General features: G+C 42.3%; 2 protein-coding genes across 2 annotated transcripts; one reads left to right on the forward strand and one right to left on the reverse strand.

Annotated features, from left to right (window-relative positions):
• The first annotated feature begins 3,774 nt into the window (after window positions 1–3,774).
• Window positions 3,775–11,229, forward strand: hgd (homogentisate 1,2-dioxygenase). The gene is made up of 14 exons (XM_076721624.1): window positions 3,775–3,887; window positions 5,066–5,137; window positions 5,394–5,482; window positions 5,589–5,694; window positions 6,280–6,339; window positions 6,424–6,515; window positions 6,657–6,691; window positions 6,820–6,899; window positions 7,198–7,297; window positions 7,667–7,791; window positions 9,569–9,673; window positions 9,814–9,940; window positions 10,358–10,539; window positions 10,639–11,229. Exons 1-14 carry the CDS (start codon window positions 3,873–3,875, stop codon window positions 10,780–10,782), a joined length of 1,332 nt encoding a protein of 443 aa, XP_076577739.1. The 5' UTR covers window positions 3,775–3,872; the 3' UTR covers window positions 10,783–11,229.
• A 16-nt stretch (window positions 11,230–11,245) lies between these two features.
• ndufb4 (NADH:ubiquinone oxidoreductase subunit B4) lies at window positions 11,246–13,684 on the reverse strand. The gene is made up of 3 exons (XM_076721625.1): window positions 13,486–13,684; window positions 12,420–12,563; window positions 11,246–11,397 (listed from the first exon to the last, which is right to left on the reverse strand). The coding sequence occupies exons 1-3, from the start codon at window positions 13,660–13,662 to the stop codon at window positions 11,335–11,337; spliced, it is 384 nt and encodes a 127-aa protein (XP_076577740.1). The 5' UTR covers window positions 13,663–13,684; the 3' UTR covers window positions 11,246–11,334.
• Window positions 13,685–15,157: the final 1,473 nt, after the last annotated feature.

Genomic DNA, 15,157 nt, shown 5'->3' on the forward strand with positions numbered 1-15,157 from the left:
CTTCATATTAAACCATTTGCATAACATTACTGCGATAGATAGGATTCAGGAGATACTCAACCTACTCAGGGAGAGACAGAGAGGGTATACTACATGTCCTTGCAAATCTAATCAGCGTTAAATGGAGCTGTCAAATGTGTGTGTGTGTGTGTGTGTGTATGTGTGCGTGTGTGTGTGGTACTGGATGGCTCATGTCAGGAGTCATTTAACATTAAGCTGCAATAGTACGTAACAGGGCTGTAATTACAAAATACAAGAATCCAAGCTATGTCTTGTTAGATGTGACATCCAAATCCAGCAGTTAGCCACCAGTGATACACAAGATGAGGCCAGGTGGCAACAACTCACATGTGCACTTGTGTCCTTCACAAAGTTAAGTTTCTAGTGTTTTTTCTTGATATACTGAGCAGATTTTGTGTAGTTGTAGCAACTACGCAGAACACAAAGGAGTAGCCAATTAGAATAAATCGCATCGCTATACCGTTTTTCAAAATTGCTGATGTGGTTTGCAGTGATTGAACGGTTGAATTTTGTCTGATATCAGCAGGCTAACAAAAGACTCAATTTCATGTTTTGTGTAGATTCAGCACCTATCTGTACTGTATAAAGTGGTGTTTTGCTTTGCTTTGTGGCATCTAAACGAGCATATATGACAGCTGTTTTCCCCCGCTCGAAGAAGAATAAAGAGAAGATGAAAAGAATCTCATTACTGTGGAGAAACAAGAGCAGGGAAGTGTGTAAGCACACACTAATGAGTTGTTGCTACTTGCAACTGCCTGATTAATTTAATCAAAAGTACACTGGATCTATATATAACTGCCAGTATGCATGTAGTAAATATCACAGATACAGTACAATGCACTGCTCAGGTTCTGGTTTTCATTTCCTGTCAGGTTTGATCTTTGCTTGAGAATCCCTGTGTGAATTCTGAACCATATTAATGTTACATGTTGTAAAACACTGTATGCATGGCATGCACAAAACTATGGAGCATGCTGGAAGCCTCAATGCTAACTTAATAAGATATAATACTGTATTATTGGTTGTGTAAAAGGCCCTGCACAGCCATGGTAAACCCACACAGAGGATAATTTTGCCCAATGAGACTTCTATTCAGGACTGCGTAGGCATGCACACATTGCGTTTGACTGACATTTCCCTCTTATTGGGGTGGGACAAATTATACCTTAATAATTCTTATTAATGCACTGAGTTTGATGACCTCACATAATTCCCAGCACAGATTCATCCAACATTAACCAGAACAGGGGTCGAATCACCCAGAATAATTGACAACACCTATGTGGGTGTGCATGGCCTTTAAAGGATCAATTCACACGCATATAGTCTTGCAGATAGACACATTACAGTGAGTTTTTCCATTTCCTATTTGATGATCAGAGCAGTGTATGTCCATTGTATTGGGGTGGCGGCAGTCTTGAACGCAAACATCTGATAACCTCGGACAATAGAACCGAAACAATCTCCATGGCAAGATGCCCCAGTGGTAGATGGGATACTATGTTTTGTGTGTGTGTGTGTGCATGTGTGTGTCTTTTAGGTGAAGTGACCTTTTAAAGAGGGCCAGAGTATAGAAGAAGGGGTTAAAAATGCACATTTTAAGTAGGTATGAAAGTTTGTGCACAAGCATGTGTTATGAGAGGCTAAAGATGTCATCACACCAGAGAATAGGCTTGTAAGTGTGTGTGTGTGTGTGTGTGTGTGTGTGTGTGTGATAGAGAGAGATTGCTTGTTTATGCATATGGGGAGAGACTGTGCCAGGTGAGTGTGCCATTTACCATCAAGCCATTGAGTTCAGCAGGCATCTAATAACAAAGCATTTATGGCCCACTTACGCATGCATAGATATAACTGTCAGTAGGCAACAACAGTCTCCTCTCTCCCGTCTCCACCTATTCCTGCCTCTCTTAAAACACGCAGGCACCATCCGGATTGGACCCAAATACTCTAGAATTCTATCATCAGACTCGGGGATGAAATTAAAATCGCTCATTTTCTTTCTCCATGCAAGGAGCAGATCAATTTCCGGAGACTGGGACGTGATATTTTCCTGCCATTGGGCTTTCTCGTCTTTGGCACAGCACCCTGACTGGCTGCCAGCGGGGGGCCCAGGCCTGACTGCACGCCTCACCGGAGAACAGTTACTTCTGCCGCGGCGAGTTTATTTGCGCCTCGCTATGAGAATTGCCATCATTTACCCTTCCCCAACACCTCCCAAAAAGAAAAGAAATAGACAAGAGGGGAAGCGAGGCAAGGATGAGAGAGGCGAAATTGATTCTTTTTGATACATGCTGCATGGGGGACATTAGGTACCCCTCTTTTGACCATCTATTTCAAGAAATGAACTGAATAAATTTTGTGTAATGTATAGGCTTTTTTGGAGGCCTTGCTTGCTGTTGTTCATATCGAGAGTGAATTGCTCGCTGCAGCATGCAGAGGTTATCCCATGTATTATGCTGGTTTTACAAGAAGCCAATTAATTATGCAGCTGTACGGGAACGATAACTCACTTTAAATAAAACAGTAACTCAGCGTGTGTTAAACATGACAAAATTAAGGGCAACTTGATGAACCGGTGGAGCATTAAATCCACAGAAATGACGGCCCCAGTGTTCAGACTGGTCGCGTTTTCACCTCCATTGTAGTGTAAACATTTCACTTTGCCTTCAGCAGTGCTGGAAAGTAACTAAGTACATTTACTCAAGTACTGTACTTAAGTGCAAATTTGAGATACATTTACTTTACATGAGTATTTCCATTTTGTGCAACTTAAGAATTCTGGTCCACAACATCTCACAGAGAAATATTGCACTTTTCCCTCCACAATATTTATCTGACAGCTTTAGTTACTAGTTGCTTTTCAGATTGCAATTTTTCACACCCTTCTTGTCTTGTGAATTTTTAGAGCATTCTCCTACTTCTTACACTAAAATAAACAATTAAAAACCTTCTTGGATTGGCTGGAAAATACATTGTCACAAATGTAACTTTTTAGAGATGAGTGGTATTCACATTGTGGTTTTGCTTCTTTCACTTAAGTGGCAGATCTGAAAGCTTCCTCCACCCCTGGCCATCAGAATAAAGACACATAAAATAAATAAATAAATAAAGGTATAGCAATTTTTTTTTTTTTTTTTTTATCAAATAGACTTTTTGTCTCAATGTTTGCTTTGCAGGACGTGAGGATGTGCATGACACCACTGTTTACACAGGCAGTCCCATATAAGTTCACCACAATTTGACTATGATGAAAGTCACTGTAACAGACTCATGTTGTGTCTGTTACACTATAATTTACATTCAGCTTTCTTCGTTTTAGCCTACATAAGTCTGCATTTTATTACTAGCTCTAATCAGTTTATGATACTCCAGCATCCATAGTTAATATCCCTTGATCAATATTAGACTGAAAGGTCATGCCAGGATTGCAGCTGTCTGTGACCCTATAAACAATAGCCTGGGATATTGCACGTCTTTCCCTCACGAACTGCGTTAAATAGGTCCTATTTGTTACCTGTAAGCTGCACTCAAAGCTTTTCAGTGCACTCTTGCTTTTTATTTGTCTTGGCAGCGACACTGGGCCTTGTTTGCGCACATTTTGGCCATCTGACCCGTCCTTTTAACTTAGCATGAGACCCTGCTGTTGCGTCACGGAGCCTGTCAAGGCCTAATTAAACCCATATTGAGAAAGAGTACAAATCCAACCCCCTTTTCGCTCTCAGTTCATAAGGCGGCATACACGCGCCCTGCAGTGGATTTTGTCCGGAGAGAATGCGTTAAGAGTGAGGCAGGGACAGCTGCGAGTTGATTTGTAACCACTGAAACAGCCTTTAGTTTGAACTGACAGCACAATGGCTGGACTCAAGGTAAGGCATCGTTTTCTATAACATAGTGTTTGGTATAGAAATGTTGATTCCCTAGTATTTAGTCACTGAGCTTCTATCAAGCCCCAAAAGTTTAAAATGATTGTACGTGAGTCGAAGTTTGCGTGAAAGAATAACGGGCAGGAGTAAATCATTTATAACTTGCACCAGAAAAACGCAAAGTTAAACTGCGCATCCAGTCATCATTAACTGTAACAGAAGCAGACCGGCTGACTGAAGGGCGGCGTTGCAACCGACCAATCACAGCGCTGTATTCAGCAGCTGCCCAGATGTGGTCTGATGCGCCTGAACAGCTTCCCAGAACAATAATATTTAGGTGGCAAAGCCTCGTTTCAATATATATATTTAAATTTTACAGCCATGTATTTGTGAAGTGATCATTGAAAGTTACTTCCAAACAATTGACTCCAGTGCTGATGCTCTGTGTGCATCATTTCACTGGTGTCTGGCGTTAGGGACAAGAGGAAATGTCAGCTCGTTGGTAACAGCTTTCATTCAAGAGCATTTTAAGAATGAACGTGACTAAAACGACTTATCAGGACAGTTCTTGCGATTTTAGCTTTGCACCGAGTGTTGAATTTTTTGCGCAGTAAAATCCTACTGTGCATAAATTCTTTTACGCGGTTCAATCTGGAGCCTCAAAAACGCTTTTACGCACGCTCTGCAGACGCACCAAAGGCACATGAACGCGCACATATGGAAACCATCCATGTGCTTTTTGCAGACTAACAATGACTCAGCAAGATTTCGTGACATGGTGTCAAGTTCTGTGTTGGGAAAGACGTGGTTACTGGTGATCAGCGCAGAAGGATAGTAGAGTAGTAATCCTATCATAATTGAAATATTGACCAAAACGTACTGTGGAGGATGTGAGTGCAATTAGTGTGTTTCTGTAACACAATAACACAAAAATAATGGGTGACTGCAAGGGGGGAAATTTGGCATAACTGCAGTTTGTTTTATCATAGATCTAATGTGAATCAATATGACAACAATTAGCAAAAAGACAAGCCTTAATGACAAGCCTTCAAATTTAATTATAACCAGCATGAACACATTTATCCTGCATTACAATGAAGCTGCATGGTGTTTACATGTGTTTTTATTTATTTTTTACTTTACTTGGCTTAACTTCAGTGTCGGGTGTCTTTCTCTTGCAGTACATGAGTGGTTTTGGGAATGAGTTTTCCTCTGAAGACCCTCGCTGTCCTGGATCTTTACCTGAGGGACAGGTAACACACACACACACACACACACACACAAACACACACCCCCAAAACACACATTTGGATCTCCCCCCTTTAATTAATTGAATAATTTATTCACTGATTTTGCACATTTTGTTTTGCTTAAGTGAATTGTCTGAATACCTAATGTGACACCACAGGAGTGAGGAGGTGTGACTTGTTTGTGTTTCACAGGAAAATATGAAAATCTGGTCCCGTCACTTAACACACAGTGCTAACATCCTGTATTATGACCCTGCAGAACAATCCTCAGGTCTGTCCCTACGGCCTCTACGCTGAGCAGCTCTCCGGCTCGGCCTTCACCTGCCCGCGGCCAGCCAACAAGAGGAGGTATTCACCTGTTTCTGACGTTTAAATCAGCTCACCTACCACCATAAGACCAAATGGAGCTCAGTTTTCAGGAATGACTTGATATTGGTTCTTTTTCTCTCTCTAGCTGGTTGTACCGCATTTTGCCCTCTGTCAAGCATAAGCCTTTTACCCCCCTGCCCTGTGGAAATCTAACAGAGAACTGGAACGAAGTGGAGCCTGACCCTAACCAGGTATAGAAAGACTCAAAAGGATGAGTTCCTGCTGATGCTGTCTTTGCTTCAAGTAGAGAACCTGGGAATTGTGGCAAAGACCCTGAAATGTCTAGCTAGCTGTTTCCCTCTGTTTCCAGTCCTTACGCTTAGATAACTGGCTCTTGGCTGTCGGCTCCTGGCTAATCTTCTAATTCTCTGGAATAAAGTGAACAAGCGTATTTTACAAAATGTCAAACTCATATTAACACTCAAAAGCTCAACTCATCTGCATCATCCGGACTATGAGGTTTGATCAGATTTGATGGGTAGTTCTATAAGCAAAGAAATCCAACAACTGTCACTGCATTTACATTCAAATGTTGACTCTGATTGGTGCACAGACATGTGTGATGTCACATTTTCCATCAGAGCCCTGCCCACTTCAAATCTATTATAAAAACAATGAGAACTAACTTTGGAAGTTGAGTCTCATGGCTCATAGTAAGAAGCTAATTAAGAAAATGTTTTAAGGGCCTTTAATACTTTAATCTGTACCAATGAACTCCTTTAAATTCTCTCCATATAGCGAATACGTAGATTGTGACTGTGAAGTTTCTCTCACAGCTCCGATGGCTGCCGTTCACCATCCCCAAATCCACGGAGAAGAAAGTGGACTTTGTGTCTGTGAGTTGAACTCGTTTGTTTTCCACATTCGTTTTTCATTCAAGATTCGCAGTTCACTGACTTTTGCACATCTGTGTGTTGCAGGGTCTGCATACTGTCTGTGGTGCTGGAGATGCCAAATCTCGCAACGGCATTGGCATCCACATATACACCTGCAACACCTCCATGGTTGACAGGTGTGTATGCACTGGTTTTATGTGCAAATGTGTCCCATCATGTAACAAATAGGATGCATTTCTCATATCAAACAGCTACAAAATGGTTTGGTTACGCCATGACGATCATTTCCCAGTTCTCTCTGTTTTTTCTTGTTCCAGGTGCTTCAACAACTCAGATGGAGACTTTCTGATTGGTGAGGGAAAGGGCTATTGATGTTTTCAGTGTCATCCATCACAAGAACAATGATAGCTCAAATCCCCGGTCCTTATTCTCCCTCAAATTTTCTTTTCTCTGCCTCTCTTTGTCTGTTTGTCCCTCTAGTCCCCCAGCAGGGTGAGATCTTGATCACCACAGAGTTTGGGAAAATAATGGTCGAGCCGAACGAGATCTGTGTCATCCAGGTGAGGTCTATGTTTTTCATCTCCCCAGTTCTCACACAGAAATCCACCATTGTGTCTGACCTGACATCCCATTTGCCATATTTAGAAAGACGTAGTTCGGTACTTTTCAAAAAGTGACCTTAAAAATAAATAACAGTGGAAAGAGATTTGAGCCACAGAAAGTGGGACCACCAGGCATTTGCAGCACATGTGCTTTTTGAAACACATTAGTCCATGAACCCTGTAAGTCCCTTCAGCTTTGGTTCATCCCACAGCACCAAATTTCCCTTCACCGCTGCTTCTGATGTGTTTTGTCCAGCAAGGGATGCGCTTCAGTGTGGATGTGTTTGGAGAAACCAGAGGCTACATACTGGAGGTGTACGGAGCCAAATTTGAACTCCCTGACCTGGGACCCATAGGTGTGTATATGGTGTTTGTGAGTGTGAATGCGTGTTCAACCTTCCTATCTCTCTCTCTCTCTCTTTATATATATATAGAGAGAGAGCGAGAGAGAGAGATAAATATAGATATTCCTATTCACCTTGATTGTACTTCTTTAGAGGCAATTAGCTAAACATGCTGAACTACAATAACGAACATTTTAATAACACCTGCGTAACATCAGAATATTAGCACTGTCATAGTGAACCTGTTAGCATGCTGATGTTAGCCTTTAGGTCAAAGTACTGCTGTGCTAAAGTACAGCCTCACAGAGCTGCTTGCTTATAAAGATTTTGATTTTTGGCTGTGTGTGTGCATATGTATGACTGTGTATCTATAATTTGCAGGAGCCAATGGTCTCGCCAACCCAAGAGATTTCCTGTGTCCAGTTGCTTGGTATGAGGATCGCAAAGTGGCCACAGGTTACACCGTCATCAACAAGTACCAAGGAAAGCTCTTCGCCTGCCAACAGGTGTTGTTGGTTTTTTTTTTGGTGACATTTCAGTTTGTGTGTCAGTACACTGACATGTACACAGACAGTATACAACAGGAGAGCCACACATATGGCATACTTGGCCTATTACCCTATTTAGGTATGTTTGCTTCAGTAAACACCATTGAACCGCAACAATTACTTACAGGAAGCTGTCCAAGTGAAGCATATGATCCATTAGCTGCTCCTGCCGATTGAATTGCCATTCCTGGTGATTTAATATCAAAGCGTTAGCTGTTATCCATTCAGCAGGTTTCCGCCTCGACTCCCTTATGAGTCTTAATCACTCATAATTAGTTAAGGCATTTTGGAGTTACAGACAGTGTACCTGTGAAGCTTTGCTTTGTAGGAAAAACCTTTTCTAAGTTAAGCATTAATTTCACCATATTTCACTCAGGGAATGATCCTGCCCCTCCTGAAATGTCCTGTTGGGCACATAATTGGATCGACACATAATGTCTGACAGGAGGTTTTTTACTGAGACAGGGAGGAGGTGGGAGGAGAGGTTTGTCAGGGGCGGGGGTTGGGGGGTTGTAACCGTGGAAACCATGTCAAAGCACACTGTTATTATTTATCGAAGGAAGTACACAAGGGCAAGATACTGTCTTTTTTGTAGCAAAACAAACATTTTTCCATCTCTATGGCTGCCTGTGCTTGAGTATCCGCCCACTGTTAGGCGCTGGGTGTCAGAGGTGGAGGCTGCTGTCTGCACCTGACACTCTTTTCCTGGTGTCCACCCTTCCTAGAGCCAGGAGGATGAGGCTGCACGGGTAAGAAAAAAAAGGTGGGGGACGTGGGGCCTCATCTCAGGGAAGATGCTGCTGCTCCCGTCTGGTCCTGCTGTTTTGTTCCCCCGCAGAGCGCCGAAATTGCTCAAATTAACTTATTATTTGCTTGACTGGGCCAATATGTTTGTGTTTTGTGTGCATTTGTGTGCAAGTGCTCGCTCTCCTCCATTTTTTCCCCTGATTTTAATCGAATGTAGTGGAGTTACTACAGACGAATGTCCAAGAGATTACCTGCACAGGGTTTCCCAAAGGCCTTTTTGTATAGTAACTACTGTAAATTGTGTGTGGTTAAGGATTTTTTTTCTAGGGAATTATTTATGTTATGTAATGTGAATGAATTTACTTAAGCACATGTCTGTGTAAGCATATGTGTCTGTGAGGTTTTATTGTTAGTGTGCATTAGCTGTTCATGTGTGGAAGGGTACGTGAGCATGTGTGGAAGGAGCACGCAGGTCACTCAGGAGGCAGCTTGAGTTGTAATGAACTATATTGATTTTAGAGCTGCTGTTGAATGTCTTTTTCGCAGTGACATTATCAGAACAGAGAAACTATATAAAATTGCTGTGGTTTTAACAATCAAGATAAAGAAATATCTCTGCACCCACTGTTACTGCTGCTCCCTCCCCCCATAACTGCGCCGCCGCGAGCGTCAAAATGCTCAAAGTTTGGGAAAGTTTGATTGTGAAGCCAATTACCCCATAATACCTGGAGACTCGTTTCACAAAGAACAGGGGGAATGAAAGAGAAAAAAGAATGAAAGAAGCACACCCTCCTTCACAATCAACCCTTTTCATTATGACCAGTTTTTTTTTCTCTTTATGTCAAGAAGTACTCTCTCTGGGAATTTAAGATTACAAAGACATTATTCATTATTCCTTTTTCCCTGTGAAAAGCTCAATTTAAAGTCTTTTGTGTTTGTTGCTGGGGTAGACTCGTCTTATTTGTTTCGTTCTGTGCTCTGCACACAGGATTTCTCTCCTTTCAATGTGGTGGCTTGGCACGGGAACTACACACCGTACAAATACAACCTGAAGAACTTCATGGTTATCAACTGCGTGGCCTTCGACCATGCGGTGAGAGTTTAAGGACACAGACACAGTCCAGCAAATTACACCACGATGTAATACATGTTTTCTGCCCTTGAGGTGACTCAACCCTAACTGGCTAGAAAACCCTTTAAAGTCATGTTGTTTTCCTCCTGGTCTCTCTGTAGGATCCATCCATCTTCACCGTGCTGACTGCCAAATCCACGCGACCAGGTGTGGCCATTGCTGACTTTGTGATCTTCCCCCCTCGCTGGGGTGTGGCTGACCACACCTTCCGCCCACCGTACTATCACCGTAAGACCATGATGACAAACACATGCCCTGCTTCAGCTCTCAGGTGCTTTGTTTGCATCTTGCAGGGAAGACTGATAAAATGATGAATTTTGAGACCTTGGTTAAGTGGCTGAATTTGAATCCTAATTCGATTGGAAGTGTCAGATTCAGTCTAATGAGGCTAATGTTAGTCTATCATGAAATGAAACAAGCCAGGCAGAAGCTAACATGTCCATTTATCCAACCAGCGTCAAGACAGTGGGTGATAACAATCCACCTGCTGTATGACTCTTGTCAACTGAGGCACACACCTTTTGTCTGTTTCACCACAGATCTGTAAGGCCATCTAGTGGAACTCAGTGTTGAAGCTTGCTCTTTATCAAACACACTGCCACCAGTACAGCGCTGTGTTACACCACCCCCTGCTTGTCGCTTTAGGTAACTGCATGAGTGAGTTCATGGGTCTGATCAAAGGCCACTATGAGGCCAAAGAGGAGGGCTTCCAGCCAGGAGGGGCCAGCCTCCACAGCATAATGACCCCACACGGCCCAGATGCTGACTGCTTTGAGAAGAACAGCACTGCTGAGCTCAAACCTGAGAGGGTCGCGGAGGGAACAATGGTAAAAAAAAAAAAAAAAAGTCAACTAGTCTAGGATTTCATGAGAAAACTTGGTAATCATGTCACTGATTATATGTTACATGTGTTTTCCTTCCTTCAGGCTTTCATGTTTGAATCATCCTTCAGTATGGCAGTGACCAAGTGGGGTTTGCAAACATGCCAGAGACTTGACAAGAGCTACTACCAGTGCTGGGAAAACCTCCGCAGCCACTTTAATCCCAAATGGAAGCCCAGCAAACAGTAATAAAACAAAGCAGAAACCACATATATATAAAGGTAAAAAAGTGTAATTTCACTTTATGAAAAAAAAGTAACTATCATCAGTCCAATATGGAACATGGCTGTTGTTTGATCTGGTCTGTTGAGGAACTTACAGAAGGAATAAAGTCATTTATTGTATACAGACAGCTAAAATTAGTTGCCAAATGCAAAATGGAAACATATTTGTTGAATTTGGTGTTTGTCATGTTTGCAATAAAAATCACATCTAGGCTATGTAAATTGTTCCCGTACAAAGGATTTTAGCAGCAACCTTTTCACTTACAACTGAAATGTAAATGCACTCTTGTGTGCGTCACTACTCCAGTATCTACTGGTCAATATGCAGCTCCAGCATTTGTTTGTGCAGCGCCCCTACACTGGTCTGTGGACATGTAATATGTGCACATTAAAAATATTGTATCTTGCCACCATTTCACACGTTCAACTGTTTTTGACAATATCATTTTATTTGGATAATAATAATTACACGCACCAACATCACTAATGCATAAAGGAGGACTTTGTACATCAGAGCTCATGATGACAAACTGAACTTGCGCTCGAGGGTTCCATCCTGAATCCGCTTCTCCCTCGCATCCTGTAGAACAGATGACAAACAGATAATGGGTTAATCCAGTTTCCATGGCAACAAAGTCATATCACCCTCACCCTCTTCACCTTCTGGACATTTTGCCAACCGCATGTTTTATGAGTGAGTGCTGTATGATTTTCAAGCAGCTTTTTCCTCCCAGCGGAGACGGGGAGACAAACATGATAACCCAGCAGTGGGACAATTGCACAAAATTCTCGCTGGAATTTCTATTGGCGAGGATTTAGAAGGTGAATCTCCATGACAATGGGGAGGAAAATGAAAGCAGGCGGCATTTCAAGAGAAGCATTCATTTCTAATCTGAATGGAACTGTGACAAAAAAGAAAACCACATCAACTGCACACCTATAGACAAGGGAATGAGTCCCAGTCTTCAACTAAAAAACATCTCACATATCTATGATGCTATTTATGAACAAGGATCATATTTTTAGATTATTTTAGGCAAAATTAATCTTTCAGCATTAGCACTGTGTTTGGGTATCTAAAAAAATATGATATTAGTTCTGTACCATAAGTAAAATTACCCCATGTGGTCACATGCCAGTACTGTGTTGTTCACAGCATTATGTCGAGTTACCATTCATTGATGTGTTACCCACCAGTTTGCCATTGCAATATAACATCAGATGGATATAATGGAAAGAAGATGGCAGTAACCTGTAATAGTATGTGGGCATATATCGTCCTCTTTCTCCGATTTCAGTTTTACCTATTTTAGTTTGAGTCTGTCAGTCTTGCTGTTTATACCCCAAAGAATGTCAGTGGCCTGAAACTGTCACTAAATGGTTCTCGAAATGATCAATATTTGTGCCCATGCTTGATTTATTTTTGCTTCTGGGACCAGACATTAACGTGTGCCAATGTATATGTACTACAGAGATTTAAGTTATACAAAAAGATGGTGTAGTTATGGAACTTGCTGCTTCAGGAGTCATAAGGGAGTCTCGTCATTCATGAAGCACTCCGTGATAATACAGCAACAAGACTCAGTGTTTTTTGTCTCATACCCTGTCTGTCTTGAAGACATAGTAGAAGAAAACGAGAGGCACAACTCCAAACATTGCACCCAGCAGGGATGTCTTGAATGTGGGCCTAAAGTTTGGGTAGGAGTTGCCGCGTGCATGCACCCAGCGTGTCAAAGCAGGGTCTTCCTGTAAAGACAGAAATACGGAATGAAATTTCAATTATTTCATTTTGTATACAGAATGTCTGCAGACAAAAGTGAGAAAGGAGTCAAACAATTATTTACAACACATCACTACAAAGAAGACAACAGTGCTGCCTCACTGTCATGACCTGCGGGGGTCACCTGAGTAAAGCTGAGGCACTGTGAATGTTATTAGGAACACCTGTGTCTTTCCTGCTCTGACAAACTAGAACGTCTGCTGTGAAAAAGGCCAAAGTGTGCAAAGAATGGACGCGAGTGACTGCAGGAGAACTACAATAAGGGGAAACAACATTAACTACAGGTACGTAGCAAGTACATCATAGGTTATCTAATTTTGTTAAAAGTAACAGTACATTTATTTTAAAAGATACATGATATCTTCCATATCATATAGTGTGGGTCTACCACAGAAAGTAAATTAGAATTGGCAATACGCTGTAGTTCATCTTAAACATACTTGCCTGGACATAGTCTAACAGTCCTCTCAGACATTGCTAGCTAGTAGGTAGCCACTTCAAATTTTGAGAACGAAATACTGAACTGGGCTCCAAGTCGTTGTACTAGTTAAATGTGAGCAGCTGAGGTAGGAATAAAGTATTAACGACGTCTGAAAGCATTTTTATTCAACGAAACGTTCAGTGTACTCCAACATCAAGCTAATAAGCTAATGTTAACGTTGCACACTAACGCATGTCAAAAATAACACCGTCCTGGTACATTAATGTCACCCAGTCCCGCATGTTAACACATGTGTACATAAATATACGACACTATAGTTCACACCACTATACCTATGTAAACGTGGGTTTGGGTGACTTATGTGCCCTGACATGCTACCATTAGCAAGTAGCCTGAACCATTGTCAAGGGTGACATTGCTAGCTAGTACGTTAGGTAGCCACTTACAATCAGTTCGTGTCTATGCGGGTTATTGAGTTGCGTCTGATATTGCAGCTTCAGATTCGCCCGTAGTGCTGCCCTCTGGTTTTCGGCCTGTCGCACCTTCGTCGAGACGTGAAAATACTCATTTGGGTCCAGTGTTTTTGGCTGAGTGGCCAAGGGCGCCTCTTGGTAGTCCGCCATGATTGTTTGATGGCGGATGCAATGGGGCAAACGCGAACTCGTGAAATCTCGCGTTAAACGACCGAACAGTCACCATAACAACCTCACAACTTTCTGTCCCTGGCTGTGTCAAATGACAGCATGAGCGCCACTAAGAAAAACCAAGAAAAGGAGGAGAGTGAAAGTGAGGATGACTTTCAGTATGAAGAAATATCTCTGGAAGATGACTGGAGTTTGATAGAAGGGGAAGAAGATTTGGAGGCAACGGTGAAAGCTATCCAGGACCGGGCAGAGGCTGCTGCCAAGCCCACCGCACACCAATCTGAGGCGGTGGGTGACTTTTTACGCAACTTTCTCTTCCAAATGGGCATGACACAAACACTCGACTGTCTTCAGACTGAGTGGAGCGAGTTGGTGCAGAAAGGGCTGTTGGATACAGAGCGGGTTGGTGTGGTACCGGACGTGTATGCTGAAAACAAGCGCCTGGAGAGCGAGCTGAAAAACGCGCAACGGGAGGGAAAGGAGTACAAACTGGCAGTCTCTGCCGCAGCTGAGACCCTGATGAGGGTCCAGAAAGCCAGAGACTTCCACCGGCTGCAGCATAAGCGTGTCATCCAGGAGAAAAACAGGCTAATCGAGGAGATACGAAAGCTTAAAGTGCAGTGCAGCAGCTACGAACCTGCATTAAAGCGCATGCATGAAAAATACCAAGCAGTTTTAAAGCAAACCATGCTGGTGACTCTGGAGAGGGACAAGACCTTAGGACAGGCGAGCCGCCAGTCAGGTCAGCACGACATCCCAGAGGCCAGTGTCAAAGGGAAGACCCTTCCACTGATCCATCCAAGACCCCCTACAACTGCAAAACCCCAAGGAGTCAGACCAGGCTGCAGCCAGTGAAGGCAAATGTTTGTTGAAATAATCATTTGGTCTCACATAACTTTCCTCATGGATGTCGTTAGGCCTAATTGTGCAGCACAATTTAAACTCTCTGGTTTTATTAAGGAGAAGATGTGAATACAACATCTGCTTAATGTTTTCTGTTATCTTTGGGAGTTCTTTTGCAAAATCCTTGAGATTCTTGTTCACATTTTCACACATTTGCTCTTAAATGTGCCGTCGTAAACATCCAGTGATTGGTTTAGCACAAATAAGAACAATATGAAATAGTTCCTCTTCATGGTGAAAATGTGGAGCCCTCAGAATGAACATACTCTTTTGGATGTAGAGTGGGCAAATTTATGTTTCAACATTAACAAAGTAAGTTCTGTGCACTGAAATCCATTGATTGCTCTCCACTGTTTTTGTTTTTCACATGTAGATTTCAGTCAAATGAAAAAATGTAATCCCTCAATGTGTCATTGCTCTCTGCTTTTTAAGTTGAGACTAAAGTTGCATTGTAGAACATAACCACAAGAGGGCAATCTCTAGCAAGCCTTGAGTCAACCACTGCAGCGGTAATGTCAGCTAAATGCAACTCCACGTTAGTCCAGTGAACAAGACTTTTTGACAGCAGGGA

The sequence above is a fragment of the Chaetodon auriga genome, chromosome 21, assembly GCF_051107435.1.
Source record: "Chaetodon auriga isolate fChaAug3 chromosome 21, fChaAug3.hap1, whole genome shotgun sequence".
Taxonomy (NCBI): Eukaryota; Metazoa; Chordata; class Actinopteri; order Chaetodontiformes; family Chaetodontidae; genus Chaetodon; species Chaetodon auriga.

What these genes read in the sequence shown, in the direction of transcription:
- hgd (XM_076721624.1), top strand. An exon ending in CGGCCAGCCAACAAGAGGAG is followed by an intron (nt 5,483 to 5,588) that starts GTATTCACCTGT and finishes TTCTCTCTCTAG; the next exon opens with CTGGTTGTACCGCATTTTGC. An exon ending in GCGTGGCCTTCGACCATGCG is followed by an intron (nt 9,674 to 9,813) that starts GTGAGAGTTTAA and finishes GTCTCTCTGTAG; the next exon opens with GATCCATCCATCTTCACCGT.
- ndufb4 (XM_076721625.1), bottom strand. Translation starts at nt 13,662, where the DNA reads ATGGCGGACTACCAAGAGGCGCCCTTGGCCACTCAGCCAAAAACACTG. An exon ending in CGCATAGACACGAACTGATT is followed by an intron (nt 12,564 to 13,485) that starts GTAAGTGGCTAC and finishes CTGTCTTTACAG; the next exon opens with GAAGACCCTGCTTTGACACG. An exon ending in ATGTCTTCAAGACAGACAGG is followed by an intron (nt 11,398 to 12,419) that starts GTATGAGACAAA and finishes TCTGTTCTACAG; the next exon opens with GATGCGAGGGAGAAGCGGAT.